The sequence below is a fragment of the Diadema setosum genome, chromosome 1 (genome assembly GCF_964275005.1).
Source record: "Diadema setosum chromosome 1, eeDiaSeto1, whole genome shotgun sequence".
Lineage (NCBI taxonomy): Eukaryota > Metazoa > Echinodermata > Echinoidea > Diadematoida > Diadematidae > Diadema > Diadema setosum.
This window is the reverse complement of record NC_092685.1, coordinates 42,781,240-42,796,833: the sequence shown is the minus strand read 5'-3', so window position 1 is coordinate 42,796,833 and position 15,594 is coordinate 42,781,240. Positions and strand designations below refer to the sequence as shown.

General features: G+C 39.3%; 1 protein-coding gene across 1 annotated transcript; it reads right to left on the bottom strand.

The window, feature by feature from the left end:
- Window positions 1–1,461: 1,461 nt before the first annotated feature.
- On the bottom strand, window positions 1,462–13,973 carry LOC140230834 (uncharacterized). The gene is made up of 5 exons (XM_072310979.1): window positions 13,280–13,973; window positions 10,738–10,927; window positions 9,678–9,780; window positions 5,474–5,651; window positions 1,462–1,750 (listed from the first exon to the last, which is right to left on the bottom strand). The coding sequence occupies exons 1-5, from the start codon at window positions 13,780–13,782 to the stop codon at window positions 1,513–1,515; spliced, it is 1,212 nt and encodes a 403-aa protein (XP_072167080.1). The 5' UTR covers window positions 13,783–13,973; the 3' UTR covers window positions 1,462–1,512.
- Window positions 13,974–15,594: the final 1,621 nt, after the last annotated feature.

Genomic DNA, 15,594 nt, shown 5'->3' with positions numbered 1-15,594 from the left:
TTTTTGGTTTTTATGATGGAATCATGAGCTGTCATTGGCACTGTCCATGATACATTTCAGATTTGATTATCAGAACATGCGACAAACCTACCGAAACCATGAGCTTATAACATGCTACCATTTTTAACAATGAGTAAGTAATGCAGTTGTTGTTTCCTTAACAAGAGTCTTTTTACGAGACATGGTTGTCAACCCTGAGCCTAATTCCTTAACGTGGAGGACCACTGATCATTTTTCGTCTGGCCTCTTTACCCTTTGACCTGTCCAGCTTGATGCAGTGGAGCTCGATATACTACTAGTATACTCAATCATCTAGACTAGACTACATTCAGATGAACTTATGAAAACTGTCTTGTGATGTATAGATAGAATCATTCTTGATGTAAAACACCACATCTTTTATTTTGTTATTCCTCTGTTTAAGGCACTTGAATCAGGCGGGTTTTTTTTTGTGTGTGTGTATGAACAGCACCTCCAAAGTCATAGAATTAATGCACCGTCACTTTACATGTATCCAAGACATATAATCTTGCCCCAAATTCACATCTGATTATTAACTCTTTTTTTTTTTCATTTCTATGTCGTTCACTTGAGACACAAGTCACGACAAGAGTAAAGATTTCTAAACTGTAGGACAATCTGTCGGATTCAGGCCTTATACGCTTCATAAAAAGCTTCAAATTTCATTATGAAATACATTATCCCATTAAAGGATTGAAAAGTTCCTTTTGTCATGTTCTTTCACCTCACTTGAAAAGGATTAGGAACGGAAGAGAGAGGTAGAAAAGGAAAGAATAACGCATTGCCTACAGGTAAGAATTACACTCCTCGCCCAGAGCTGGATGGACGTCCTTGTCCAAATGAAGCAATGTTTACTGTTGTTGTTTTGTTTTTTCTTCGATGACCCGGATGTTAATCTTCTACATCTCTATATTCATAGCCCCATAAACTGTCTTGTTCACAGTTGTTGTTTTTGTTTTTACGTTTAATAGAAAATAATGCGTATACGCTTCCCAACATAAATTTAGCGTTAATTCCTTGAAAAGACCGGGTTGATATTTCCAAAGTTGGTTATAACATATGCGTTTTCGTTTGCGTTTTACATTTGTCTGTCTCACTGGCACTGACTGTCTGTCTGTCCGTCTCTCTAGATTTCTTAAATATATATATATATTTTTTGTCAATATGGAAGCACGAAACAATCTGCTAATTCAGCCAAGCTGTATAGTACAGCAAGCCATGAAATGATCGTTTAGAATGGAAAACTGATCATTGGAAAGAAAGAAAGAAAAAAAGAAAGACAGACAGACAGACAGAAAGACAGGAACACACTCTGATGCGAGAAAGCTACATAATAGTATACCAATCAACAAAGGGTCAAAAAGTGCGCTGCATTTTGCAGTGTAACGTCAGAGCTCCCTTTCCCCATTCCTCCCTCACCCAACCCTCTTATTAAGACGGATATTTGGAAAGAAACGAGAGTAAACGACTAAAGATCCCATCAACAGTTGATTACGATTTGAAGAGGAGGAAGCCGGAAAATGTGGAGTATCTGTAGATGTCGCTGAAAATGCCGTATTTCTCTCCAGGTGCCAGCCGGAGCCACACCGCGTCGCCTGCCTGTAGCTCCACAATCGTGCTCTGCGACTCCATGGTGTTGCGGGCACCTGCATCGGTGGACACGCCCACTAGATAGTCGTCGTTTTTCATCATAAGAACGCCAAGGTACTTGTTGTCCACTGTACGCAAACTGCAAGAGATATGACGAGGAAAATACGGCCACCTTATAATTTGGAGCATTTACTTTTGAAAGGACAAGTTATACCCCGAAAAGACAGTTGTGCTATGGTAAGAAGTTAAAAAAAAACACCACCATAAAAAAAAAAACACGTTAGGACCAGTAAGGGGCAGTTGTGTGGGAGTGTGATGGGTATCGAATAGTGTGTAGACCTCTGTGTGTGTGTGTGTATGGGGGGGGGGGTATAATTGGTAGCAATGACACCTGACAGTTAACACCCCCTCCCGTTCATAACCCGGATCTATAGCTTTTTCATTTTCATAGCGGGGGTACCGTGGTATATAGCGAATAGGAGTCTTGACTTTCAGTCGGTGATCCCACGTCTTGTGCTGTGGTAAGAAGTTAAGAAAAAAAAACCACCATAAAAAAAAAAAAAACCACGTTAGGACCAGTAAGGGGCAGTTGTGTGGGAGTGTAATGGGTATCGAATAGTGTGTAGACCTCTGTGTGTGTGTGTATGGGGGGGGGGGTATAATTGGTAGCAATGACACCTGACAGTTTAACACCCCCCTCCCGTTCATAACCCGGATCTATAGCTTTTTCATTTTCATAGCGGGGGTACCGTGGTATATAGCGAATAGGAGTCTTGACTTTCAGTCGGTGATCCCACGTCTTGTGCTGTGGTAAGAAGTTAAAAAAGAAAAACCACCATAAAAAAAAAACACGTTAGGACCAGTAAGGGGCAGTTGTGTGGGAGTGTAATGGGTATCGAATAGTGTGTAGACCTCTGTGTGTGTGTAGGGGGGGGGGGTATAATTGGTAGCAATGACACCTGACAGTTAACACCCCCCTCCCGTTCATAACCCGGATCTATAGCTTTTTCATTTTCATAGCGGGGGTACCGTGGTATATAGCGAATAGGAGTCTTGACTTTCAGTCGGTGGTCCCACGTCTCGCCACTATACGACTGACAGACTTTGGATCCGAAATAAACAAGCGTGCTTATTCTTAGGCTATACTTGCGATTCATTTCGGATCCAAAGACTGTCAGTCGTATGGTCGTAAGTCATATTTAGTTATCAAACATAAAAATTTGGTAAAATTCACTTGGTTAAGTAGAAAATTAAGCAAATGTCATTTGAACGAATAGTAATAGTGTTACTAAATAACATATATTTAGGTCTCTTTTTTGCACGTTTAAAGATAATTTATTTGTTACAAAACAAGTGAAAGCTTTCGCGAGAGAATATTGCATATCATTAATGTATATTAAAAAGCAATACTGGGCCAAGGAGGCTTTCATGAGGCACTCCACATGAAAGATTACGCATAGAGGTATCATTATTCAAATAAACATACTGTTTTCTATCAATACGAACCATTCCAAGGCCCTTCCAAGGGTGCATTGACCCATACGACCCCTGGTGGTACAAATAGCATCACGCGGATACGATGACTCACGTGCGTCTATTGGAGCATTATACTCATTACAAGTCCGTTTGATTTCAATGAATCATATCTCTACCCCAAGAAAGCCTTAGCCTGTAATGAGATAAAACATTGCGTTCTTCTCTACCTATCGACTGAATAACAAACCATGCCTCCGTATACTGGGAATGGTGTTTCAAGAATGCCGACTCCCATGAGTACAATGGGAGAGTGGATAACACTGCTGTATAGAGCAGAAAATCCTATAGAATGGAGGCATGCACCTTTTATTGAATTTCGTCCGTTTAGAATTTTCCTTGAGGAAACTGCGGTACACAGAATACATACTACAGAAAAATTTATTTCCTCAAAGCCTTATCTCCAAATAATTGTATGCACAGGCACGCACAAGTACATGCACTCATGATGTGTGATATTCTTTTAAATGAATGTATATTTATGTATATCAGCATTATGAAAAACTGGTATCTAAAAATATGAAATCAAATCGAAATGATATCGGCTCAATTGCCAAGTGTGATCATCATTGAAGAGAGGGAAAACATAGGTGAGGTTGGAATGTCGCTTGGCACCCATAAAATTATGCTTGCTATAGTTTGCACTTCATGCAGTTAACCATTAGCCCGATACTTTACCTGTTATGGTTTACAGAATCTCTATGCAATGTGTTTACAATGCCCATTCCAAAGTTAGTGTCGATCATGGAAGCCCACGCATGGAGACTCACACACACGCACACGCACACGCAGCGGCGCACCAGTGACACGTCATTTATCATAAAAATTATATTTATTTATGATAGAGTTGTCATGAACACGATTGTAATTACATACATAACAAAACATATTACGTATTATAGTATGATTGTTCTTGGGCCTGTTTCATAAAGATTGAGCGTAAGTTGCAATCAAACGCAAAGTGCGTTTCATAAGCAAGTCGCATCGCATGCCAAGTAACGCTCAATCTACTGAAAGTTGCGCTTGATTTTTAGTGAGATCAAGCGTATATAAAGCTACGGTCATAAAGATTCGTACGAACGATGTGTTCGTACGAATGTCACTGTTCGTACGAATTCTGGAGTTCGTAGAGATTCGTAGGTGGGGCACAGATTCTAACGGCCTTCTTACTCTACGAATTTCGTACGAACGCTGTTTAATTCGCAAGAAGAACTTCGACCTTTTAGAGAAACGAAATGATTTTCAGTTATACAGTGGCCCTAGAATTCGTACGTTTTTCAGACTTACGGCCATCATACGATTTCTTTTTGTCGTAAGATGGTCGTACGTGCAACTCACGGCACTCTCATGTCAATCGTAAGAAGATTTTACGATTTATTATTTATTTTTTTTTTTTGGGGGGGGGGTATATTTTGTCTGGTTGTTTAAAAAGACGCTGCCGTGTCCTGTCGAAAATTCTGTAACTCAGTTGAAAGTTTTATACTTCAAGATGGCAGTAGTGTCAAGGAGACTACAACTGAGTGCAGCTGCATCTGCAAGTAGAGGAGGAGGAAGAAGGAGAAGATTCCTCCTCATCTCCCTCATTTCTTTTCTTCCCCTTCCCCTTTTCCCTTTGATTGTCTTCCCTTTTGGTCCCATATCTAACAGAGATGCTTTCTGGTCGGACACCTAGAAGAGAATGAGGATTTGAACTTCGCGCATTTGGCTTTATACCCCCTAAAACTCAACAGTGCACAAAGTGTACCTACGCCTTACGAGTCCCTTACGAACGCCTTGCAAACTCGAAGAGTTGTTTGTAAGAACGCCGTACGAATCTCCGTTCGTAAGGCATTATACGAAAGACGTAAGAGCCCTCTATGAACGACTTAAGGCGTTCTTACAATCATCGTAAGAATTTAAGGCCTCTAGATTTGTCTCTCGACCCTACAAAATCTTGCGTAGTTCTTACGATGTTCGTACGACGCTCGTACGGCCGCCTTACGAAGAATGGCTTCGTACGAGGTAAAAAAAAAAAAAAAAAAAATCTTGGACAAGACCATCGACCAGGCTACGAACGGTCTACGAACGGTCTACGAACGCTGGTTTCATACGGCCTTCATAAGAAGATCTTACAAAATTATCTAAAATCGTTCGTACGGCGTTCGTAGCAGTTCTTGTATTTGTGACCGAGCCATAAGTCCTATGAAACAGGACTTAGGCCTACCTTAATCATGTCCATAAAACGAGCGTAGTCGTAAATCAATCGCAACTCTTTATGAAACAGGTCCATTTTGCAAGCAATCAACAAGCAATTTCATGTCCATAATATATTTTGATATGATTTCATTACCTAACTGTGAAGTAGTACCAGCCAGGCACGGCACACACGAAGGTGTAGTTGGATGCCACGTAGTAACCGCCCTTGTTTTCCATCACATCCTGGAACTGGACTACTTGCGGCCCGCCAATTATTCCATACTGCGACCGGGTTGCTGCCACCGAGAAGGCAACTTTTCTGGAAGCATCCACTGAAACGTAAAACCATAGAATGTCATAGATACATAGATAGGCTGTTACAGAAAGAAAAAAAAAAACAACTAGTAAGATCTTTGAAAAAAACAGTAACCTACCAGTAAATGTTTCTATCATTTATTACAACCAAAAAGAAAAACACCAATCAAAAATTATCATAAAACTCTGCGCTGTGAAAGCGGGCCCTTAAAGGAGACCTCCGGATGATTTTCAGATTTTTACATTTGACCAACTATAAATTATTCATAGTGAGGACAGAGTTTCAGAATTTGTAATAAATGGGATGAAGAATAAGAATATTTTCAAAATTAAGGACAAATTACAATGAACTAGGATGATGACATGGCAGAGTCACCATAAGAATGTATGAGTTGGGGCTCAAGGAAGCAGAACAAAAGAAGAAGGCATGCATAGATCATACACAGGCGAACTCGCAAGCAAGCGGTATTGCAATGGAATTACACTGGTACATTTCTGAAATAATATGTGAACCTCCTATGTCACCATCCTTGTTCAGTGTAATTTGTTTAAGGTTTTTCAAAATATCGTTTCTCTGCTCAAGAACCACAATAAATTTCACTAATCTATACATGATGTGAAAATATAAAAATCGTCTGGAATGTCCCTTTAATGGAAAATATAAGTGCACAATTTTTTCCTGAATAGCTAAAAATCAACGTGTTTTTTTTTTTATTCTGTTATCAGTTTATTGTACACATAAATTTTAGTTATGTCCGAATGTGTACTGATTTTTTAAGAAAAAATGACTATTTCATTTGTAATATACGTTCAACACAGAAAATACTGAATAAATTGAATTTTGAACTTACAAATGCACAAAATAATGTTCTTATACACATAATGTATATTTACTTAGACATCTGCTATGAATATTCATAAATACTATTATGTAGTATATCAAGCATGCGTTTGTGCTTATGATTATGTGTGTCTGTGTGTGTGTGTGTGTGTGTGTGTGTGTGTGTGTGTGTGTGTGTGTGCTCTAGCTTTTGCCTGACAAAAGAAGGATAAGATTAATTATTGAGGGTATTCTTGTGTCCTCAAAACGAAAATCTGTCGAAGAGGCTGACATAAATCATGGGAAAGGTGAGACGCATCCTGTATGGATGCAGTGCTTGCTACCACCTGGAACTTTTCTCAAGGATCATTTTGATACTATGGCTTTCCTCCACTATCGCTCGCGGTTATTCTCATGTGGGAAGTTTCCAGTGGATTCCAGGTATAATGCAACCTTTAAAACCCTCCACGATATATAAAAAAAAAATAATAATGATATCTCGTTTCCCACACGATCAGGCTTCAAAAGGACATATCAAAACACAACATACATGTAACAGTATACATGCCAATGAGATTTAGTAGTGAGAGATTAATCATTAAAAAGATGTTTTAGCAATCAAATTTGAAGTAGTTCTTTGGAATAAAAATATCACATTACATCGATATTGTCAGTAAGTTGTTTTTTTTTATCCTCCTTATACAGACACTTTCATTTAGTTTCATGATTCAATCTTTGTTTCACGATCTCACAACAGGAATACACCCTCGCAGTATAATTCAGCTTTTTTTCCCCATTTATTTATTTATTTATGGAATCTCGATTACTAGAACTCTACTACATGGCGTTAAACTGAAAATAAATAATTGTATATCTTTGTTCTAGATCATCATACACGAGTGACTTCGGTTAGCAATTACAATTGTCTAGATTTTGTTGAGATAATGTTGGTAAATCAGTCTAGGAATGAAGAAATAGTGTAATGTCTTCAACAACAAAAAATTGCAAGATTAATAAGAAAATATATAGCAAGAGTAAATGCTTTTAATTGAATCAAATTCAAATCAAATCTTAGTTCCTATTAAAAGATTACATATTCTTGCAGATGTAAATGTGACAACAAATCAATGTAATATAAAATGTATAAACATACATGTTATGATCAACGGCGTAGCCAGGATTTCATCTTAGGGGGGCGGTTAGTCTGCGAGGGAGCGAAGCGACCGAGCCCGAGCGAGCGGAGCGAGCGAGGGGGGGAGGGTGTGGGAGGGGGGTGTCCCCCTCCCACGGTAAGAACTTTTTGCATTTTGGTGTTGCAAATGGTGCAATTTTATGCATGTTTTTGCGCGTTTTATCGACAGTCCCACTCATATTTTGATGTAGATTATTATTGAACAATTTGCCTATAAAATGGTATAATTTAAATACACTTCTTGTATTAATTCTTTTCACTGAATATCATGAACGTGACTGAACCCAAGCGAGCGGAGCGAGCGAGGGGGGAGGGGAGGGTGTGGGAGGGGGGGGGGGGTGTCCCCTTCCCACGGGTGAGAACTTTTTGCATTTTGATGTTGCAAATGGTGCAATTTCATGCATGTTTTTGCGCGTTTTATCGACGTGAAACAGTCCCACTTGAGCAGCACGTGGATATTTTTATGTAGATTATTATTGAACAATTTGCCTATAAAATGGCATAGTTTAAATACACTTCTTGTATTAATTGATTCTTTTCACTGAATATCATGAAAGCCGCGACTGAACCCGAGCGAGCGGAGTGAGCGAGGGGGAGGGGAGGGTGTGGGAGGGGGGTGTCCCCCCTCCCACGGTGAGAACTTTTTGCATTTTGATGTTGCAAATGGTGCAATTTTATGCATGTTTTTGCGCGTTTTATCGACGTGAAACAGTTGCACTTGTTTAAGATAGCAGTATATTTTGATGTAGATTATAATTGAACAATTTGTCTATAAAATGGTATCATTTGAATAATCTTCTTGTATTAATTCTTACACTGAATATCATGAACGCTGTCTGTTCAGCAATCAAACAGAAAAAGCATGCACACGAGGGTGTAGATAGGGGCATATCCCTTCCCACACGAAAGTGATTTTTGCGTTTTTAGACCTGAAATTCAGTGATCTGGTGCAAATTTTTGGTGCAATACTTTTTCATCGAAGTGTTAAAATCACGGAATTTAGCTCTTATTCCGAATGTGCATCATCTGTGTCTATGTACAAAGTCTAGTGAGGTAGAGCTTAGGGGAAGGGGGATTCCTCCTCCCGCTCGCGAAGCTTTTGCGTTTTTAGAATAATAAAGCGATCTGGGACACACTTTTTGTGGAAAATTCGGAAATTGTCATTCCCAAAAATGTACCAAGTCTATAGTGGGTAACAATGAATGGGTGGCAAGATACCTCTCCCATATTCAAGGGAGCCTTTTTTTTCAGTTTTAAGCTTTTAGAACTGAAATTCAACAATCTGGCACACACTTTTGTTGGAATATCTGGAAATTTGTCAATCAGAAGAGAAGTGTCTGTGGAAGGAGATTCTGTATAATTTTCTGATTGCAGTTTAACGTTTTGGTGCGCACATTTTGTGTCATATTTGGAAAACTGTTTATGTTCAAAGTGTATAGCCACAGTCTACTTCTATGCATGGCGGGGGGGGGGGGAGGGGCGGGCGAGCAGGGAGAAGGCGAGGGCGAGTGTTATCTCCATCTTTCCCTTACTATGGAGCTTTTGCCTTTTTAAGGTTGAAATTGAGATATCTCGTATACGCATATTTGATGGAATATTTGGGAAATCACCAAAAAGAAAAAAAAAACTGATTGGGGGGGGGGGAAGACTGAGGGAGGAAAGGGTCTATTAAAAGGTGAAATTCCCCTTGTACATGAGGTAATTTTGAGTTTTCGGAATATAAGTGATAAGTCTTGTGCACTCAGAATTATTCATATTTTTGTTTTTTGTAAATCTAAAAAGTGTACTAAGCTAGGGAAAGAGGCACAGAGGGGGGAGGGTTTGGGAGGGGGATACCTTATATCTTAGGGGGGGGGGGCGACCACCCCCATCGCCCCCCCCCCCCCCCGGCTACGCCAGTGGTTATAATAAGAATAGCATGGAGGAAAGCATGGCAATTCTTATGGTGATATAGAAGGAAACCATACATGAAAATAATGGTTGTGATCAATATTTCAACAAAGGCGGTACTGATAGTGAGAGATTCATTACATTCTGTTATGTTGGCCAAAGGTTGCTCCGCTGTTGTCTTTATCGTGCTTGAGCGACGTGGAACCTCGGCAGCAATTGAGTTCGAAGCACCCCTTTGCTCCATCTGTACTTGACATTTTGGAAAGAATTTCAAAAATGTAAATTTGCGAGATGTCAAACTGTGAGAGGTCAACAAGGTTGACATATAAACTCGAGCTGGAATTTAGATAGAGCACGTAGAAACAATTGCCTCTAGTCTACTCAAGAAATACACGTGGCACATAATATTGTACCAAACACATCTGTTGTGTATTCAACAAAACATCAAATTTACAAGTTATTGGTGTGGCTGTCAGAGTGTTTAAGAGTCGTTATTTTTTTTTGTTTCTTGGTTACGTAATTAAGCACGTTGTCTACTCCATCCTTATACGGCAATGTTAAAGCATGCATCATGTTCTCTCATATCCGAAAGGGGCCTATGGACACAACATCGTTTATAATCATCGAGTTGTTGTTGTTTTTTCTTGAAAAGTTAAAAGTGTTTATGCAGCGCTTTTACAGAATAAATAGCACCCCTTATACGTTTCATAGACCTTTTATCCTCCGGAAATCTCTCTGACTGGTGCTATTTTCAGAAATTTCGACATATATATGTCATTTTCATCTTTTGGGTTCCATATTTTGGTGCTGATGGAAGGCGGCAGTGTGAATATCTGACCCCCAAAGATCAAACGTCAAAACGTTCTAAAACTTAGTTCTATCTCACGTCCTTATTTCAATTTAGTAGAAATAGTAGAAATCTTTAAAAGTAAATAATGCTGGCTATGTTATTAGTAATGGATGAAAATCATCATCACATGAATAACGGGGGTAATGGCGTATTTGTTGCTTCAGATAAAACTCAATGAGAATAGTAAATTATGCGTATCATCATCATAAGTATTTTCATGTTTGATAGAAGTTATCGTTGTTTTTCCCAGACAATTTACGTTAGTTATTGATGTTGTGCCTATTATGACACTCGTCATTATGGCTTTTTATACTATTCTTCAAATAAAATGGTCAAGCTTAAAAACCTTACCTGAGACTGTACGCTCCTGACATCGTTTTCTATCAAATCAGCTTTTTCACTCAGCTGGACTAGACTCCTGCCAAGGAGATCAAGAGTTTTTCGGCCGCCATTCGAAAGTTCCTCCCGAAGGTCGTCTACCGTTGAAGTCTGATTTGATGTCAAGTAATGTCCTGGACTGTAGGCTACCAATTCGGCTTCCCTGAACCAAGCGTAAATGAACGAATGAATGGATACGAAAATTGATAAAATCAACTGAATAAAAAATTATAAGTAATATGTATAAGAAGTAATTGCTTGATAAAAACCCGCGTAAGTCTCGGCCAAAGGTGACCAAAACTATGGTATGGACTGGTGTATAGGCAACAGAATTCTCTTTACTACAACCATCCAGTTCTAATTAGAACAAGGCGACATGAAGATGATGACAAAAAATTAGACCTCAACAAATGAGAGAAATACTAATCTTAACTGAAGCACTGCAGAGATATAGCACATGGAAATTTATCTGTGTTTTTGGCGTAGGCAGCATTGTTCTCATGACCTAATGCCACATTTAAATCTTCAGAGAGGTTTTTGTTTTAATCGCAGACTGTGTTGATTTTTTGAAGAGCAAAGAGATGTATATCGCTATTCACTTATTATAGTTACAAGCTAATCATAAAACTGTTCCCTATAAGCCGCCATGTATACTATACTATGAACGGGGTCATACGAAACCAACACCCACGAGTCACACAAGCCCATGAGTTCGAATTTGAAATAAAAAATGTCCATGAGTCATACAGCTCACGAATCACACAGCCAATGAGTTCGACACTATTCAACCTACGAGTTCGACATTATACAACACGGGGGCCTACAATGTGTTGGTCTCGTGGGCCTTGTTTGCTAATAGCGTCGAACTCATGGGCTTTATGATTCGTGAGCTGTATAAGATCCGTGGGCTGAATAACTCATGGTCTGTATGTCTCGTGGGCTGAATGATTTTTTGGGTGTCGAACTCGTGACATGCATCCTTATGAACACGGGTAAACTTTGATCAAAGCCATGCAGTTAATGAACTCTGGTCCAACATCATGGACCCGTTGCATAAAACTATGATTATATTGTGTACCACAGCAACTCTTTTCCGGAGCCAATCAAAGTCAAGAAATCACTGATTGTTATACTATTGATTGCAGAGTTGCCATGAAGTGTGACGTTGTCATCCACAGTTTATGCAACGGGCCCTGAATTTAGGAGAATGTTTCATGAGCTCCCGGGCATAATAAGCGAGGCTTATATTACTTCACTTATACATCATTGTCACCTGGTATTCATTTTATTTTAGGTGCTTTGGGTGCCAATTGGCACAGAAAAACCCCATAGAGTTGTACATACTGTCCAAAGTCCTTGGCAAAGAAAGGATTCAACATGCGCCGAGACGGATTATGGCAAATTCATCGTGACTTAACACAGTATTGAAGATCCTCTTTAAATACTCGCGCCCTTGCTTTTACGACGTATCGGAATGCTCACGGTACAATATAGAAGGTTTTGCCACTTGTTTGCGTCGCGGCCTGATCTTTGAGAGCGATTTTGTTTATTCATACATTATACATAATCCTTTCAAACTCTCTCGCCCTTTGGGGTTAATTTTTTTTCTTTTTCTCTGCCCCCCCCCCCTCCCCCCCCCCCTTTCAGGTCCTGCGTGAGATTTTTGCTTGGTTCACGTTGTCAATTCTGAAAGGAACGTATGGAAAGATGAGACGTATATTGTAAATAACTAAAGTAAAAATCAGAAAAATGTCGTTCCTCTGTAGTTTCCGTCCTTTGTGTGAGAGACTGATAAGCACTCAGATTGATAAGACATCAATCACCCAAACCAGGGAAAAGAAAATGAAGCCGTCAGAGTAGAGTAAGTTCTTTTTCTCAGTCCAGCTGCAAATCTATTCAGTACAGAGCACAAGTGCAAAAAAAAAAAAAAGTATTTACACAGCACGAAAGAAGAGACAGTTTTCGACATCACTGAGCATGAAATCTTATGCACAGTTATCAGTTGCAGTCTATTGCACGGTCAAACAAAATTACATTTTCGGTCTTTCCTATACATAAGCCTTCTGCAAGTATTCATCTGCATTTTATATCCTATATACGTTTATGATATAAATAAATATAAATATATATATATATATATATATATATATATATATGTCATGTATTCTATTATATTTTATACACGCAAACTAAATATTGCGTTAAAGCTCTTAGCCTTTCAGCAAATGTCCTAAAAATACAAGACATAGGCCTATGTGATGGAAGAAGCTTAAATAATGCATGACTTGTCCTTTTGATTTGGCTTTCAAATCACTGAATATTAGTCTCCAAAAGGTGACGACATGCAGGTTGAAACATGATTCTTTTTTTTTTTTTTCAATCAATCATTAATCATGCCATTCATTATCAAGGGTATATACGAATGTATATACATAAGAATGTATAATTTTTCATGTTTGATGAAGTAAAAAAAAAAACATGACAAAGCATCACGTCAATAAACTAGTTTTGTTACCTGTTTCCAAGATACTCCAAAAGGGAGTTTATTCGCATCTGCTCCTTGTCATATTTTCCACCACTGTCTCCATGTCCGTTTTCGTCCCTAACGTTGCCCTTGACAACATTTTCATTGAGATCACCCCCAAAGATCTGCTCTAGTTTTTCCACGAGAGCACCCAGTCTCTGACTGCGGCTTTCGCTTTCCGCCAGCTGCCGACGAAGGAGATCATTTTGCTTCAAAAGCTGGTCGACGTTCGCTTCGAGGTTGGCCAGCCGCCTGGAAACGTCCCGATCAGGTGATGGATCAAGAGCGTGATCGTCCAACTCCCCGAGAGCGTCTGCCGTCCGTTGACGAATCACCTGATCGCCTGCCGATTCGAGGAGCTGCTGGAATATGGCGTTGCCAGAGCCGTGAGACCGGCGAGGTCTGTCGTGACGCGAGTGCTCGCTGAAGTTTGGCGTGATAAAAGTTGCCACCAACAAGAGCATTGGTACCAACGGCAGATCAAGTAGTGCCATTCTGGTTGACTTTTGGGGGAAGTTATTACAGTATTCGGAAGCTCAAGGCAGAGTCGTCAAAGCATATACAAAACATTATTACTCAGTGTTAAAAGAGGAAGAACAGCGTGTTTTGTGAACCTCCTGGGACAAACTGTCTCTGCTCCTGCAAAGTTGGGACTTTATACAGGCTTTAAGAACTGTATGGGCTTCACTACCAGACCACAAGGTTGAGCCTGTCGCACTCCAAAATGAAAATTGCTCTGATACCGGTATATACTGAGTACTTAAGATTGCAGCTCAGAAGCCGCATATACGCTCGCGTGTGTGCGTCTACATGCTGTATGGGTAATAATACAAGTCATGTGTAAAGGCTGTGTTTGGACTAGTTGTGTGTGTGTGAACCAATGAGTGTGTGTCTGCACAAGTATTTTCGAGACTGGATTGGCGATGATATCATACGTGTTGCCATCAGTGTGACCTTTTGTTTACTTTGGCGGATGAAACCTCGTACCTGTGCATACACACAGTTCGTCCGGGATGATACTGACAAGTATTAGAGTTAGCCTTGATAAAGATTAACTCATTGTATAGCTTCTCCTTACAAGTGTGTTACTTTGACTGGGTTCTTATAGACTATATCATTTAGAAAGTTTTGTTTAAGAACAGCAGCGCCGCATTAACAGCAGCAACAATTTCAACAGAAATCTGGGTGCAAAGATTGTATTCCAGCTATTAGTTAAAGTTGCGTGATCAACTATTTCACTTGATATTACAATAAATCCTCCACCTTGCAAACAATAATGATCCCAGACTGATAGAGAATCACTGTAAAATAATGTTTATGTTTAGGCCCCTTTTTGTATTCATGTCACCTCACAGAAGGTAGAAATTGATAATGTTAAGATACAAGAAGGATTAAACACTCATTTACGTATTTTTTCAGAAATTTTCGCATTAATGGCGTCACCAAACCTTAAAAAGAGTCCATAACGTTTTGTAAAGTATAACGCATAATAATCCGGTCAATGTATCAACATTACCACAAAATTATACCAATAATTGCGTTGGTTAGTTGATCCCGAAGACGTCATTACTGCACACCACTCCTGAACTCTACGTCTTGACTTTTCAAGTACATGCAATAGATTCATGATTAACTATACAAAGCAGAAAAACAAACATAACCAACGATGCATCAAAATAGAAAAAAAAAAAAACACTACAGTGTGGTGCTATTTTTGCGTGGCTCATTTCCTCCTCGTGTATGGTGTGATGTTCAAAGCGTTGTGTTTAACGCATATTCAGCTTAGAGCATGCAAGATAGGCATTGACAACTCACGAAGTCTGGAATCAACATCCATCTTCTCATTCGACAGTAGGAGCCTATCACTACATGGTTACCAAATTCCACCCAGCACTCTTTATACATGCCCTATATCTCTAAGAAGCGGAAACATTCTAGCCAGGCTGTAACTTTTCCGGCACACTTGTTCTTATACCAAGCATGCAAATACAGCCATATTCCAGATCAGCTGTAGATACGATACCGCTCAACTTCATGTGCAGGGTCTCAGTCTCTGTCTTCACACACGGGCAGACAGGCGGAGTGCGACAAAAAAAAAAAAAAAAAAAAAAAAAAAAAAAAAAAACGTCTCGCAAAATGACAGGTGACTCCAAAGGGTCGTCATTCCGAAGGCTCGTTAATTAATCCGAAAATCATTTTATTTCATAATTCAAATCAACGAACCTTCATAATGACTAACCTTTTTTTTTTCATTTTTTTTTTATTATTCACACTATAATGATATCAGGAAATCCCAACACACAATA

Excerpts from the sequence above, each read along its gene's own strand:
- LOC140230834 (XM_072310979.1), bottom strand. The coding sequence starts at position 13,782 with ATGGCACTACTTGATCTGCCGTTGGTACCAATGCTCTTGTTGGTGGCA. Across the intron at positions 10,928-13,279 it reads TTGGAGTATCTTGGAAACAG|GGAAGCCGAATTGGTAGCCT; the intron begins GTAACAAAACTA and ends CGCTTGGTTCAG. Across the intron at positions 1,751-5,473 it reads TGGTACTACTTCACAGTTAG|TTTGCGTACAGTGGACAACA; the intron begins GTAATGAAATCA and ends TATCTCTTGCAG.